General features: G+C 40.6%; 1 protein-coding gene across 1 annotated transcript; it reads left to right on the top strand.

Moving 5' to 3' along the window:
- The first annotated feature begins 4,519 nt into the window (after window positions 1-4,519).
- nt5dc2 (5'-nucleotidase domain containing 2) lies at window positions 4,520-15,087 on the top strand. Its single transcript, XM_079238634.1, has 14 exons — window positions 4,520-4,903; window positions 6,752-6,936; window positions 7,028-7,102; window positions 7,196-7,251; window positions 8,781-8,874; window positions 9,912-10,040; window positions 10,444-10,504; window positions 10,592-10,694; window positions 10,802-10,903; window positions 10,986-11,067; window positions 11,190-11,276; window positions 12,322-12,462; window positions 13,221-13,285; window positions 14,009-15,087. Exons 1-14 carry the CDS (start codon window positions 4,549-4,551, stop codon window positions 14,268-14,270), a joined length of 1,797 nt encoding a protein of 598 aa, XP_079094760.1. The 5' UTR covers window positions 4,520-4,548; the 3' UTR covers window positions 14,271-15,087.
- Window positions 15,088-15,533: the final 446 nt, after the last annotated feature.

Genomic DNA, 15,533 nt, shown 5'->3' with positions numbered 1-15,533 from the left:
GGCAGTCTGTCTGAAAGTTAAAATGGAAGGTGACCTCTCAGCTGGATAAATGACCCTCAGCACCAAGAATCCTACAAAGGAATTCCTGACAGAGAGGAAAAATCTGGGGTTATGGAACAACCTGAACAAAACTCACATTTAATCTGATTAAATGCTGTGACGGGATTTTAGATAAGTGGTGAAAAAAAAAACTAAACACTTGCAGCTTGAAGTTTAAAACATAAAGTGTAACAGACAATCCCTCAGAATATATAAATCTTTTATAGATGTCAAATAAAACAATCAGCAACAATAATTTATTAGAACCCGACCCATTTATAACAAGTCATTTTAAACACCATAAGAACAGGAAACTATCATTCAGTGTCCCTCTGAACACAACGCTCTTCTAAAAACAAAGATTAAAGCCCAGAATGAAAGTTCCCAGAACAAGTTGGAGCTTAAGCTTCTAAATCCGCTGTGGATTATTTCCTCATATATGGAGTCACGTAGTTGTAGCACAAATTCCAAGCTCAGCATTCAGTGTTGGAGCTTGCTTTTTCTGGCTGGCCTGCAGAACAAGTTTGAGCAGCTCCAAAACTTCTGTGTTTTGACAGAAAAACAAGTCAAAATGAAATTGTAGGAATTTAAAGCTGCAGCCATTACCTGGATTTAGAAGTGGTTTTTTTTTTCTTTTTTTTTCTGTTACACGCATTTAGAAGTTATCCTCAAAATCTCAGAGCAAAGGAAGCCCATGCTTACACATCAGTAATATTTCTTGCATGAAGCCCAACACCACACGGTAAGGCTGTTTCATGTTTGTTCATGGTTTCAGGCAATACAGGACTGACATTTAGAGAGCAAGATATTTTTGTTTGTCTTTTGGACAACTGATGCTGATCATGGTGGTTGTTATTTTGGTTGGAAGTGAGAATAAGCACAGAGATGAGAATGATGTGTTCTATTCTTTACATCTTGACTAGATTGCAGACACTTTGGTTTCACCTAGCTCAGCTAAACCGGACTTTGTTGTGCTATATAGATAGATAAGTAGTGACATCTCTGGGGTTGAAAATCTGGCTGCTTCATAACAGTTTCATAACAAAGCCACTGACCCTCCCAGCTTGTGTTTGTGCAACTGACTTTAAATATTGTAGTCACATGCATAAATCACCATGTGGTTCATTAAAGCAATAAATGGCAAGCATACCTTTTAAATCTTGTACATTTCCAACGTCAACTTGTGGTTTTGATGGATTTTGAGGAGTGTAAAAAGTTTTTGTCCTAATGTTTCACTAAGGGTCTAGCAGCAATGTAAAGCACTGTCAAAGCAGTTTTTTTGCTTGGACTGCAATACGCCTCGTGGTGACAGAAGACGGGAGGATGGACTCACTTAGATGATAATATTAAAGTTAAAGCTAAAGTCCACAAACCAGGATCTATGTGGAGGTGGCTAAAGACTCCACAGGCTGGATGGCGATATCTATTGACGCTGCGGCTTTGTTGGAGGAGCTGCAGGGGGTCGACACACAACCCTCAACTTAGATTATTACCTCAAAGGTCAGGAAATTTTGGGGGATGGGGAAGATACAGAAGCTATGAAGCATGTTTGCATGTGACATGTCAACAAAAGAGGTGCTTTGAGCAGCAGAGACAACATGTTCGCCTAGTTTGGAGGCAGAGACGGATTGTCTCGTCCTGCTGCTTCTATCTTTTGAGCAATTTGTCGTCCCACTTCTCCCAGCAGCCCAAACTGGAGAAATTGGCGGGAATCTGAGAAACTGTCCAGATTGCCCTCCTAATACTTCGTTCAGGTCGTTTGCTTGTGGCAGGTTATTAGAGGAGAACAGAGTTTTACTCAGTCGCCTGTCTCCTCTGCACAGAAGCTGAGAGTTGTTTGGCTTCTTTCCCGCTGCCTTGCTAAACCTGTAATTTCCTCCTGGCCATGCCGAGCTCAGCTGTGGACATGGCTTTTTCATATTGTTTAACTTGCTCTGCTGCATCTGTGCAGAGCACAAGAACACACACTGCACGTCAAACACACTGTTTACTGGGCCCCCACCCTGCGATATCTTCAGAACAATCGTTTTAAACGGCAACGCCTCTTCCAAACATACAAAATGTAAATAAACCAGAGTACAATGATGGTAACCGCCTTCACATATATCTTTAATTTAATTTATTCCAACTTTTTAATCAAAGGCATGTTAAAACTGAAAGGCAATGAATTATTCTGAAATTTAATCTTGTATTTGACATGCACATCATTGATATAAGACTGCCAAAACTATATAAACTGATAAAACATTATTAATAGGTCAAACAATATGGGTTTACAAATATGTAAAAGTGGTTAACTTTGACCACTTTTTCACCAAATCACCATGTGAAAAATCAAAGAAATTATTAATAAATGCTTGTCATGACATTTAAAGACAAAAACTGAGAGTTCAGCCCTTCTTAAATAATCAAAAAGCATCCCTTTACACCCAAGACAAGCTGAACACCAACATTGTTTGAGAGCTTTGGACCCTCAGGCTGCTCTGAACTGAAAATCAGATCCAAGTTTTAAGTGGAAATGACCAATGGACTCCTGTGAAAACCATTTTTATTGAACTCAGTTGCTGCATCCACAAGTGCCAGTTAGAATTCAGAAACTTGAACTGTTTTATAATATTTCATTACATAGCAAAGGCAAAAAGTGTACAGTCAAAATAAATAAATAAATTGGGGTGCAATAATGAAATGTCATGGGTAACAAACTGTATATGAAAGAAACATGAAGCTTCGGAGCAACATGTGATGCCATCCAGACAGTGTCTTTTTCAGTGGAGGGCTTAGATGTTTAGGAGACAATACCAAACTACATGCTGCACATTCCAGTAAAACAGGGCCCATCATGTACTAAAGCGGCCTGGATGCACTGGCCCAGCAGAAAACAGTGGAAATACTAAAAATGGACACAAGCTGTTGGGAGACTGATGTACAATATGAAACTATACATTTTTTCTTTAGAACTGTAATAAGTATCACGTTTCTGATTACAACATGGTTAAAAATATTCCTCTGTCTGTCTTTAAAAAGTGTATGATAGTGTGCTGATATGATGTATTTACATATTTTTAAAACTGGAAAATAGGTTTTATTTTCTGTGCAATTTAGGGGCATAATCTACCCATATTTTATTTAATCTTCAACAAATTTTTACTTATGGCTTCAGCTAAACGTTGCATTACAAACTGAGACGTTGTCCAAGCAACAGATAGAAGGTACAGTCACATATAAAAAGGGAGGACACTGTTTTGATTTCAAGGTTTTATGTTCTAAGACATAATAAAAACAGATTTTCCAAATGCAACCTGAGCTGAATAATAACAGATGCCACAGCACGCTGAGTAACGTTCAGCAAAAACTAAGACAAAATGCAAAAAAAGCCTGAAAAAAATTGAAGTTAATTCATACTGATTGTATAGGAATTAAGAGGGAAAGAAGCTGGAAGTTGCCACTAATCACATGCACGTGATTAACTAATCATCACCATGTGTAACTTTGCAATTTGCAAGCCTGATGTGTTCAGTTGTATATTATCAGAATGGCTGGCAGGAAAAACCAGTATCAGTTATCTCAGAGGAACATTTGTTGCTGACCAACCATCTTGGTGATAATGTCCTTTCCAAATAAAAGGTAAAGATTCAAAGTGTTGTGATTGGCCGCTTCAGGTCCAGACCTAAGCTGGACTCAGATACAGAGCATAAATATGAAAATGAGCTGAAGGGATTTTGTAACAAAAAGTGGGTAAAAATTCCTGAATTCTGGTAGAATCACACAGAAAACAATAACATATCTGTACTAAATCTGATTTTACAGGATATATAATATGACTTGAAGTTCTTTTTCTGCAATCTGCTTCTCCATTTAGGGTTAGTTATTAAATTGATAGAGCCAATATAATATGCCATGTGCTGTTCTGACTCTGAGATTGCATCTACCTCTTTATTTACCTTTAGATTTGTTTTTATTATCATGCGCTGAACAATGGATGTGCTGTAAAACCTCAAAGACTATCACGTGACTGCAGATCAGCTGCAAATAAAACGGGATTATACAAAAGTATAAACATGCAAAACTGACAGGGACCTTTTTTTTATATATCTAATATGCTAAATGCTTTAGATATTTAATGCATTTAATGCATAAACAGGTTCCTCACATTTGATAGCTGGTAATAATGGTTGTATCCCACTTATGGAGACTAAATGCGCATCAGCTAAAGCACTTATGGGCACAAAGGAATTTCCTGAGAACATTTGGAAACTTACACAAAGCACAATTTGATTACACGGTTTTCTCGTGGGAGCTGGATCAGATATGGGTGACGGAGTGGGGGTCGCGATTGGCTGCAGGGAAAAGAAGCCCTCCCCTTTAAAAAGCGGAAAAAAACAAGCAGTGAAGGTGGGGGTTATTGTGTGGGGCGTGGCTACCCTCCATACGAGGCTATGTTTTCATCTGCCTACTGCTTCCAGCTTCAGTGGCAGGAGCAACCAGGCGTGTTTACATATCTCTGTGAAAATGTCTCTCAAGACCGTGGGTGCAGCTTTAACACGTACACTATGGGCCACAGGGAACAGGACCCCCCCTCTCGCTCGATCCCCCAAAGTGAGCAGACTTTCCACTTCTTGCAGAGGGACAGCAGGAACAAAGCAGTGCGAGAAAACTAAAGAGCAAAGTTGCGGGCCGACTTGCGACGCGTCTTCCTCCGCCAGCGAGCCTCCTCACATCTGCGGCTCCGGCGAGAAGAAGCGGTCCGTGGGCCCTCCGGGGGTCCCTGGCGTCAGGAGACGGTCATTCACGTCCAATGCAGCCCCGATGGACCAGAGGTCTTATCTATGGACTCGTTACAATGATTTGAAAAGGCTGGTTCACGGTAAGCATGGGGTACCCCCCTTTTGTCCTGATACCCCCCCCCCCTTAAAAACAGACAACCCTCCACGTCAACCCCGATGTTGTCAGTGAGGAAATTTTGTCTGTTTAGGGATTGTCTTCATCCTCTTCCTAAGTAGCCAGATCGACCAGATGGTACGTGAACGCAGCAGCTTGCCCAGGAGACGCGTTTTCTCCTCCGCGTTTAGCTCGCAGCTACACGGAGAGCTCCAGCTTCGTCTTTTCCTCTGCACTTCCTCTAATAATGAGCCAGATCCTGCTTTAAAAGGATAACAGGAACCAAAACATTATTAGCAATACAAAAAGAAAAGAAAATCGAGGCTTAAGCTGTTACGTTTGTGCACACAGCAGCGGATTGTGTAGCTGACTGAAAGGATTTGTCTCACGAGCGGGTTTCTGCAGTTTTAGCACGTCGATCTGCACTAATATGCACTTTACACAGATTTTTTAAAATTGCATTTTAGCATGCAAGTCGATTGAGTAGACGTTAAAGCATGTGCTAATCCTGCACAATGTTGCACGGACCTGCCTTGTTCACGCAACGTATTTGCTTTGCAGGGTTGTTTATGTTGGCCTTTAGCCCTGCAAGCGAGCTTTGCTGCACACAACACACACCTTGTAACACTGACCGTTGCAGAGTAATTTAGCAAAGCCTCACAGATCCTAAAACAATACTTCTTTACAAAGTAAACTAAGTGCACAAGAATAAATATGAAGATCTTTGCAAGCTTTTCAAGCTCATATATGATGTAGTTGTTTTTGTTTGCATGCCTAAATATCCAAACAGCATTATAATGCTGCAGCTGCACACACTGCTTACGCTTGCATACATTTATATGTGATTATACTTATTATACTGCATTATAACCTATGAATAAATCTACCCAAATTAAATTTAGGAATAAAAAATATATTGGTTTAAAAAAGGTGTTTTCCCTTTAAATGTGAAGCAAAAGTAGACTATCAATAATGGTGTTCCAACACTGGTTCCATATCAATAGTTTTTTTTTCTGTATTATCAATGTGCATTTGGTCCTAATTGTTTGCAGAAAGTTTCTTTTTCTTCACCCTCAGAAAAACTCCTAGACAGAATCCTTGACCCAGTGGGTTTATTTGATAGCTGGTCATGCATTCTCCTTGTTTAGAAATGCAATTTCACAGCTGTTACCTTTTAAAAAGTGACTTTGCTTGAAAAGAGAGGTGTTTTCAGAACTGGGAAGGCTGGATGGGAACCAGCCAGAGTGTTGGTAGATGCATGTCTGCTGCCCAGCTGCAGCTCTCATTGACTGTCTCAGGATAAAAGGTCGTGGCCCACTTTCCCAGATAGATCAACAGTGACAACACTTGTCCGTATTCCAGCTAGGGCATTAATGTCTGTCCCAGCAACAAACTCTTTAATCTGTTTGCACATGTGTTTGCTCTGTATTGTACCACACTGGTGGTCAGATAAAACCAAATAGAGACCAAAAGAACCGTGCTAGTGGCCTGTTCCCATTCAGCTTTTCTTTCAGGCACAAAATGTAAAACACAAAATGTTCTTTTTGCATTGACTCAGTTTAGTCAATATTCAGTTGACATCTGAGAACCACATGTTACACAACCTCCGGCGAGCTTGCCAGGCTCGCTGGAGAGAAAACAACAGTCAAGTTACTTTTCTTTCTGCAGAAGTGCAGAATCAGCAGGCACTGTGAACTTTTTATTCCCACCCCGATTCAAATATCCATTGTTTCCCCCCTCCTACCTTGCTTAATATTTTGCTGTGTGTATAATCTGACGTGTCATGGTATAATTTGACCCGTGGTTTCCCGTCTGTCTGTCCTTTCTGGATCAGACCTGATCCCACCAGGTACATGTAAAAGCCTCAACGCCTCAGTCATCTACGCCAACAACGAGGTCAGCTTGGCTGAAGTGGACATCTACGGCTTTGATTATGACTACACCCTGGCTCAGTACTCCAGTGCTCTTAACGCCCTCATCTACAACACAGCAAAGGGGTTTCTAATCGAGCATTTCAAGGTGTGTTTTACAGTTTTACATCAAGCCAGTTTGTGTTAAAACTGCTTTTGAGTTCATATGAATTCATTCACTTTGCATTCCTGCTCCACAGTATCCTGAAGGCATCGGAAAGTATGATTACATTCCCAACTTCGCTGTCCGGGGTCTTCACTATGACATCCAGAAGGTAAGGGACTCTGCTTTTCCACTGCCGGAAAATGAATGCATATATTCTCTGTGTCGGTAATAACAAGAGGAAACCTATTTTTCTGGCCTGTAGGGTCTTCTGATGAAAATCGATGCCTTCCATTACATCCAGCCGGGAACAGTGTATCGGTAAGAGCATTATGTAGCAAGACAGCTGCACATTTTTAATCCAAATAAACTCTATTGGCTTTTATTTTTAATCTAAAGTTGTGACAAATAAAGCAAAGCCATTTTCACTTCTAAAGCTTCACACACGAGTGCATAATTATGTCATTTCAGCTCTTTGCAGGTCAGACAAAGAACAGATGACATTTTACATTGAGTCTGTATTTATTTAACAAAAAACTGCAGCAAAATGCAAAATCAGTGTGTGAGAAAAGTATTTCACCCTGCTTCCTTTAGGATTTAGAAGGTAATTATTAGTGCAGCGAAGCAAATGCTTTTGATTAAAGCAGAAGTTTTGTGTGTGTGTGTGTGTTAACACAACGTCAAGAAGGAAAACCTTCAGCAGTGAACAAAGTGAAGCAACTGTTGCTGTCCATCAGTCCGCAAAGGGTTAAAAGGTCATGTCTAAACCACCTGTCCATCAGAGAAAGATCCTTCACAAGTGCAAAACTTTCGCAAGAGTCTGCGGACATTTGCCTCAAGATCAGCAGCGTTCAGAGAAACTGCGAAGAAACCAAAGAGCTGCTGTATGTGTCATAGTTCACGGCAGTAAAAAGATTAAGCTACTATAGTTTTCCATGTTTGGTCTTATAGATAGTTATGGCCAAAGTGGAAACAACTGGCCATAATGCACAATCTATGTCTGAGCCACGTGTTACACATTGTGGTGGTGGGTTGATGATTTGGGCTTGTTTAACAGCCGCAGGTCCTGGACACAAAACAGTCAGTCAGTTCAGTTGCATGCAGGCCAGTCAAAGCCCTGTCAGAGTTGGAGATGGGCATTTTAAACAAACAGATGTCTTCGTCCCAGTTTTCATGAACAAGAGAGTAATAAAGCTTTTTACTGAAGTGTCTTAATAAAGAAATGGACAAAAGATCCAGAAATATGGACGTTTGGAGAATCTGCACTACGTCTAGGCCTGCATATTGTAGTAGAGCGGATCCGTATCTGAACACCAACTACATGTACATGCATACCAAAGTAGTCTAGAGACAGATGTGAGGCCATTTGTCTTACAGCTAAAGTTAGGCTGAAACTGAGTCGCTCAACAAGACGATGATCCCAAACACAGCAGCAGATCTGCAACAGAATGGCTGAAAAAGAAAAGAAGCAAGGTTATGCAATGACTTAAGTCAAAGTCCAAACCTCAAACCTGATTGAAATTCAGTGGCTGGAGTTTTAAGAGAGCTGTGCAGAAACACATAACGCCAAACCTCAATGAACTGATGCAACGAAGAACCCTGATTTTGGCTTATATTTGTTACGTAATTAGTACTATAGTGCTATATGTCAGCTGATGCTGTGTTTACCTACTTGTAGGACCTGCTAAGGACCTGAAGAGTTATTATTTCAGGTCCTGACACATAACATTTTATAAATATAAATGAAACACTTTCTTTTTCACCAAACTGTGCATTTTTTCTACAGAAACTTTATTAGAAACGTTTCATTGTGCAGTGTGTGTGTTCTAACTTATTTCTGATGTGCTCAGGGGTCTGACTCCACTGCCAGATGAGGAGGTGCTTGCACTCTATGGCGGGACCTTCCATGTCCCCCTCTCACAGGACAGTGGCTTCTATGGAAAGGTGAAGATTTTATTTTATTTTATTTTATTTTATTTTATTTTATTTTATACTAATAGCAATTTTGCAGCATTTAAAATTTATTTACTCATTCATTTATTTTTTTATTTATTACTATCCTTTCCATCATCATAACATACAGAATGGCAGTCTGTGTACCATATTTTGCTGACAGATTAGCTCTACAAAGGGAAACATGCCATATATATGGCTGCTCTTGATAATCTGAAAATGTTTATTATTTTTCATTATAATCATTAGTCTTGATATGGCAATGGAGAACCTGACAGGAAGACAAAAAAGTAAATAAAAACAGGTTTAAAAAAAAGAATTGAGTGGAGAGACAGGTACAGAATTAAAATGTAAAAGCAAAAATGTTTTATTTATTTAATTTTGGTTTGGAAGAGTAGTTGGGTGGAGAGAGCTGTATGACTTATGTTACATGTACTGCACTTTGGTTATTTTGGTGTTTTTTTTCCCGGTGGAATGTGCTTTGCTTGGCACAGATGTGGAGTCCGCCCCCTGAACATTTCAGACTCCAAAAAACCCCAAAACATTTCTGTATAATCTCATTTTGTTTGTTTCAGATGAGTTCAGGATCTAATCTTCTGCTGTCGTCAGATACGTCAAATGTTGGGATTATCAGCGCTTTAATGTTACATAAAACCAAATGGTTTTGACGTGTCATTTGTTGCATTGCCGGCATGAACAAGCTGGAATTTCCCAAAAAAACTTGACCTGAGGAACAGTGTGTTCAGACCATGTTGTACTCGATTTTCTCCAGGGAGTAGAAATCCGTCTGAGCCTGGCGGTCACGAAGCTTACTGACATGTTGCCAATTAACAACAATGCAGACTTTGAATCAAACCCAATGACTTTTTGGCCTCTTGGGTATTTAGAGTGCTTTCCTGCAGCAGGGAGTTACCTCTCCCCATCTCCTCCTCCACCCTGCAACAGACCCGTCAAAAAGAGTTTAATTATGTTTTTAATATAATTTGAAATCACTCGAACAGATATAAAACTTTATTTTTTCTACACAGGGACCAAAAGTGAAGCAGTTTATGGACATTTTCTCCATTCCTGAGATGACTCTCCTGGCTGCCGCGAATGATTTTTTCCTCACCAACGACATTGAGTACGATCCAGTTCACCTCTTCAAGGATGTCTCTGTGAGTCCATCCCCCCTGCCTGCTGTGTTTCTGTCCCGGCCTCAGCCTGTCAGCCCACGCTGAGGGCAGCACAGTAACTCTGTAACAGTATGTGACTGTTTCACACACTGTGCTCTCTCAGCTGAAGGCTTAGGAATCTGCTAAACTGGGCAAAAGTTTACATTTTGAGTGGAGCCAAAAACAATGACTGCATTTCCTCTTGTTCCTGAGCTGAGAGCTTTTGGGTGACAGACAACGCCCTCTGCTTTGACTGATACGTCACAAACTGACAGGATCCTGGTAGTTTTCATGAAACGAACTCTTTTTCTTCTAAATAATTGTGGTTGATGATGTGAAATGAAATGTTCAACCATGTAACTGTTTAATATGTGGATTCAAAGCTCTCATATGTTTTAAATTTTAGGAAGCCATTGGCATGGTTCACATCAAAGGCTACATGTACAAGTGGATCATGCAAGATTTAAGTAAGAAGTGCTTTCCCGTTCTTTCATTTGGAGTCTGCACGTTGTGCAAGGCTTTGAGTCAACTCGTTGTTTTCCTGGGACTTTTAGATAAGTTCATCCTGAGAGGAGAAGAGACGGATGCTGTTCTGCACCGACTGGTCAGTCACGGAAAGAAGCTGTTTCTCATCACCAACAGCCCCTTCAGCTTTGTGTAAGTTTGGCCAACGTGACGTCCGTGGTTGCAGCCATTTGCTCTGACTCATAACAAAGGAAAACACTTCTTGCTCCCAGCTGTAAAACTGTTTATTATGTGCACAGGGACAAAGGCATGACGCACATGGTGGGAAAAAACTGGAGAGAGTTCTTCGACGTGGTCATCGTTCAGGCAGACAAACCTCACTTCTTCACCGACTGTATCAAGTGAGTAACTGTTTTAATCAGATGTGGCGACATGGCTGCAGCTTTTAGACCGAGCTCAGCTTCAACTTTGTTGCTGTTGCAGACCTTTCCGACGCTTGGATGGTAACGGAGACCTTCGGTGGGAGAAGATAACAAATCTGGACAAAGGACAGATTTATAAACAAGTTCGTAACGCTTCAGACTCCTTACTGGCTGCTCTGTTGCTCTTCATGTCTTGTTTCTTCTTTTGATCAGGCGTTGTCCTTCTACGGTGCTTGTCTAACTGTTGCTGTGTTTTATCCTTCAGGGGAACTTGTTTGACTTTCTCAGACTGACGGGATGGAGAGGATCAAAGGTTCTTTACTTTGGAGATCATCTGTACAGTGACTTGGCTGTACGTATAAAAACATGGCAGTTTTATTAGTGAAGAATCGACTTGGTGAAACTCCAAGTTGTGACTCATGATTTGTGATATTGTGACTAAGATCTTCTCTCTGTGCGTATGCCATTCATCTCAGCCAATGATTTAGCAAAGTTGGAGTTTTTACGGAAAGTTCACTTTGCTGTTCATGCCAGTTTGACCACAAGAAACATCTGAAAGCGTCACGTTTAGTATTTCTTAGTTTTGCAGTAGGGTGGGGATTGGGTGACTCAATCCTCTTCTTGTTTCTTTTTTTAATATCAAGTTATATTTTTGTTCAACAAGCAAAAAAAAAAAAAAAAAACAGTTCTCCACACATACATAACAATATCTAGAACAATCCATTGGGAAGGAAAATACATGAATACACAGTAAAATGCATGAACCAGTGAGATAAACAAATTGATTAATGCATGTGAGGATAGATTATTTCTAAACTGATACATCAGAGCTATCGTTGAGCGAGAAGGTGAGCTCAACAGTTAAAAACTCAAACTGAACGGAGAATGAAATGCAGAACAATTATTCAGATTAAAGATGTTTTTCAGGGGTTAGCAACGTAAAATGCCCCCAAATTCTCTCTGGAGAATGAAACAGTGTCTGAGAAACCGATCTGTAATGAAATAAAATGAAAATTAATTCTTAATCCCTGAAGGAAAAGTGTCAACAGATGCAGACAAATTGTTCAGTGCAGCAGTGAAAATCAGCTTCACTGTTCAGCTTGGAGTTGGGTCATCTTCATCTACCAACTATTTCTTAAAGTTATGTTTGTTTCTTCAAATAAACTGGCAGCAAAATGTTTAACTCTATCATTTCTAGTGTAATCTGCACTCGTAAAGCAAAAGTAATCTACATAAAACCTGTTCTTGGTGTTTAGCTGTTGTATGTTGCCAGTGTGTCGGTGTGGATAAAATTCCTCTGAAATGCTGTTCAGTAAAGACAAAAATACTTTCAGTCCGTGCAAAATCGGCGAGTCGATTGTGCTACAAATACGAAGTTTCGTTGCCGTTTTTTGCAGGACCTGATGCTGCGACATGGCTGGCGTACCGCGGCCATCGTCCCTGAGCTGGAGCATGAAACCAAAGTGGTGAGCACGCACCGCTACGCTGTGAACCTCACCTGGCTGCAGGCTTTGACTGGCTTGATGGAGCGCCTTCAGGTGACGAGCTGATCTCTTGATAGTTTGGATTTGTTTTTCAACCCCTACAATGCCACATTCCAGCTTTCAACAGATATGATCTTACTGCCAAAACACAGACTGTGCGATCTGATTCGGAGTCTCGCAGTGTGATGGGAATCTGGTGAGAAAGTCAGCTTGTGCCAGAAGAGGAGCATTCGCAACCGTTTATTAAAAAAAAAAAAAAAAAAAAAGCTTGACATTGTAGCATGTTGCACATTTAAATGCCAGCCCAGATTTGCATGCTTTGTTCCTCAGGGCACATTTCTACTCAAACAAAGCCAAACACAAGTGGTGCATGTTTCACTCTCAAGCGAAGGCGTCACATGTGTGACAGCCTTATAGGGGGAGGAAGAAAACTGAGTCAAACTAGACAACAGGGGCTCTGTACATCCTCAGTGTCACAAACACACGAGTCATGAAGCGTTTATTAGTGAGGCTCCGTGTGTGAGCGACCCCTACGACCCTACCTAATGTAGGAAATGCCTTCAGACACACAACTCCTGTTTACAAGCCCCCGCTGGCTTGTGATTGCAGCAACCGTCTTAAGTGCTGCACAGACAACTTTTCTCAGAACAAATAATGCTTGTTATCTTAGCATTACGGGTCATGTCATCCTTCACCTCTGTATGAAAGGGGAAAAAAGATCAATTTAATCTCTTTTTTTAAAAAATATTTTTTAATTAATTTATTTAAAATAATGGATTAAATCTGATTGAAACTCTTCTGTGATATCTTAGACACACCAGGACCCGGATTCTAAACAAGTTTTTATGGAATGGCAGAAAGAAAGAGAAGAACTGAGGTGAGTTCAGTATCTTAACTTCACTTAAGCTCCTCCCATTAAAGCAAGAGAACCCAGTGAACCCAGTGAACCAAGTGAACTCCATGACGCAGCCTGTACAGTAGTTCCTGTACATAAGTGCTGTCACGGTGATGCAGTTGCCTTCTTGTACTGTACTTGAAAAGCTGAGCTTCATGTTTTGTTTTGTTTTTTTCTTCAAACCTCTGTGCACATGCAGACATAAGATTATGACCATCTGACCTGATATCATGTAGCTCCAAAACAGGTCTGACCAGTCAAGACTGGGAACACAGAAGATGGGTGTTTTTTTTTTTGCAGTGACTGGTACTGGGATGTTGGCAGTAAATCCAAAGTGGCCCCTGTGGGTTGTGGGGTGGGGTCTTTGCTTCCCACAGATGCCAGGAGATTGGTAACTGGGCAGTTTAAATCACCTCAGACTTCTGGTTGGTTCTGTGAGGCGTTTCCTTAGCAGTCTTTGTGAGGCCCATTCATGCTTGAACAGATTGCTACAATGGGAAAGTGCTGCCTATATATTTTGGAGGCTGTCATCATGCAGTGGTTTTAATGTTGTGGCTAATTAGTGGATGTGACTTTAAAGTTAAAATATTGGGGTATTTACTGGTAATGCTTGTTTTTTTTTTTTCAAAAGAAGCTGATTCTGCTGGTTTTTATGTGGACACATAGGTGCATAATGTGATATTAACTGTAATTACTGTGTTCCAGGGTGATGACAAAGAACTTGTTCAACCCTCAGTTCGGCAGCATCTTCAGAACATGTCATAACCCCACCTACTTCTCCAGGCGTCTGAGTCGTTTCTCAGACATCTACATGACTTCTCTGAGCTGCCTGCTGAATTACGACCTGTCGTACACTTTCTACCCACGCCGGACTCCTCTTCAGCACGAGGCTCCCCTGTGGATGGATCAGCTCTGCACAGGCTGCATGAAAACGCCTTATCAGGAAGAAATGGCTCGCATAAAATGAGAGCTGCGCTCTCTCGATTGACTTCTAGAATTTCACATTTTAGGTCTGGCAAACACTTGAGATAGCTGGAGAAAACAGTTCCTTTAACAGGGTTTTTTTTCTCTCTTTTCAACTATATGAGGAGGTGCTGCTCAATCCCCCCCTTCACATGACACACTTTGCTGTTTCGCATGGTGAAACCACAGTGAACCCACTGGGGGGTGCTGTAGATCTACAGTGGCAGTAATCTTGTCTACATTTTGTGTTATAAGATTTCACAGACAGCTGGTCTCTGGCTGAATCTGTGGAAGTTGTGGAAAACTAAGCTACAGGCGCACAATTAAAGCAAATAAAGATCAAAAATCTTTTCCTAGTTATGTGTTTATCTTATTAACATTAATGTACTGTATACTTGTCATGTAATAATATGGTACATTTTACACAAGTTACCTCTGTGAATAGAAGTGGATTGTTGCAGCTTGGAAGTGAGACTTAACGATGATGAATTAAGTACATATTAAGATATGTGTATAGAATTTTAATTTCTCTGAGAAATTGCCTGCCATTTATTTCATTGGCCGTTTGGTTGCTAGGCAACACAGCATCCATTCATCACTGCTGTAGTCGTCTTTTAGAAATTCATTTACTTCCAGCCGCCTGCTTGAAGACCACAGCAAAAGGTACTGTGCTCTGATCTGTTACATGTCATGATTCTGGGCGACAACATACTCTGTGTGGTGGTTGTTCCTGTTTAACTGGCTTGAAACTGGAAGAGCAACTGGGGTGTTGTTTCATCAGCTTTATCACGCCGTCCCGTCCAACTACCCACTTTACATCATTTACTCTGCATTTTGTAAAATAATGTATGCTTGTGTTGTGTTCTGTTACGACTAATTACTAATAAACACATTCAGCTTATTTCCTACTGATGCATTTGCTTTGCGTGGCGGCACTTTTTGCGTCAGTGTCGGTAAGGTCGCAAAAGTTTCATTTTGATGGAAGCGTCGCGCACAGCTCGGTTTATCCCCGGACAGCCTGTTAGATTTATGTAGATAAACGAAAACAAACTTTTCATTTATCTCATGTTTCCAGTAGGACCCTTATTTCGACGCGTGTTTTTATTTTATTTTATTTAATTTCCACGAGTCTCGTGTTCCATGAAACTTGGGCCACGCTGCATGTTGAAGGGATGCGTGATGGCTTCTGGCTCTGTAATCTAAAAAAAAACCCAAGAATATTCAGCCTTGTATTTTTGGAAACTTTTATGGAAAAAAGTGATATTAT

The sequence above is a fragment of the Telmatherina bonti genome, assembly GCF_933228915.1.
Source record: "Telmatherina bonti genome assembly, chromosome: 4".
In the NCBI taxonomy this organism is placed as follows: Eukaryota; Metazoa; Chordata; class Actinopteri; order Atheriniformes; family Telmatherinidae; genus Telmatherina; species Telmatherina bonti.
This window is presented reverse-complemented; position numbering and strand designations above follow the sequence as displayed.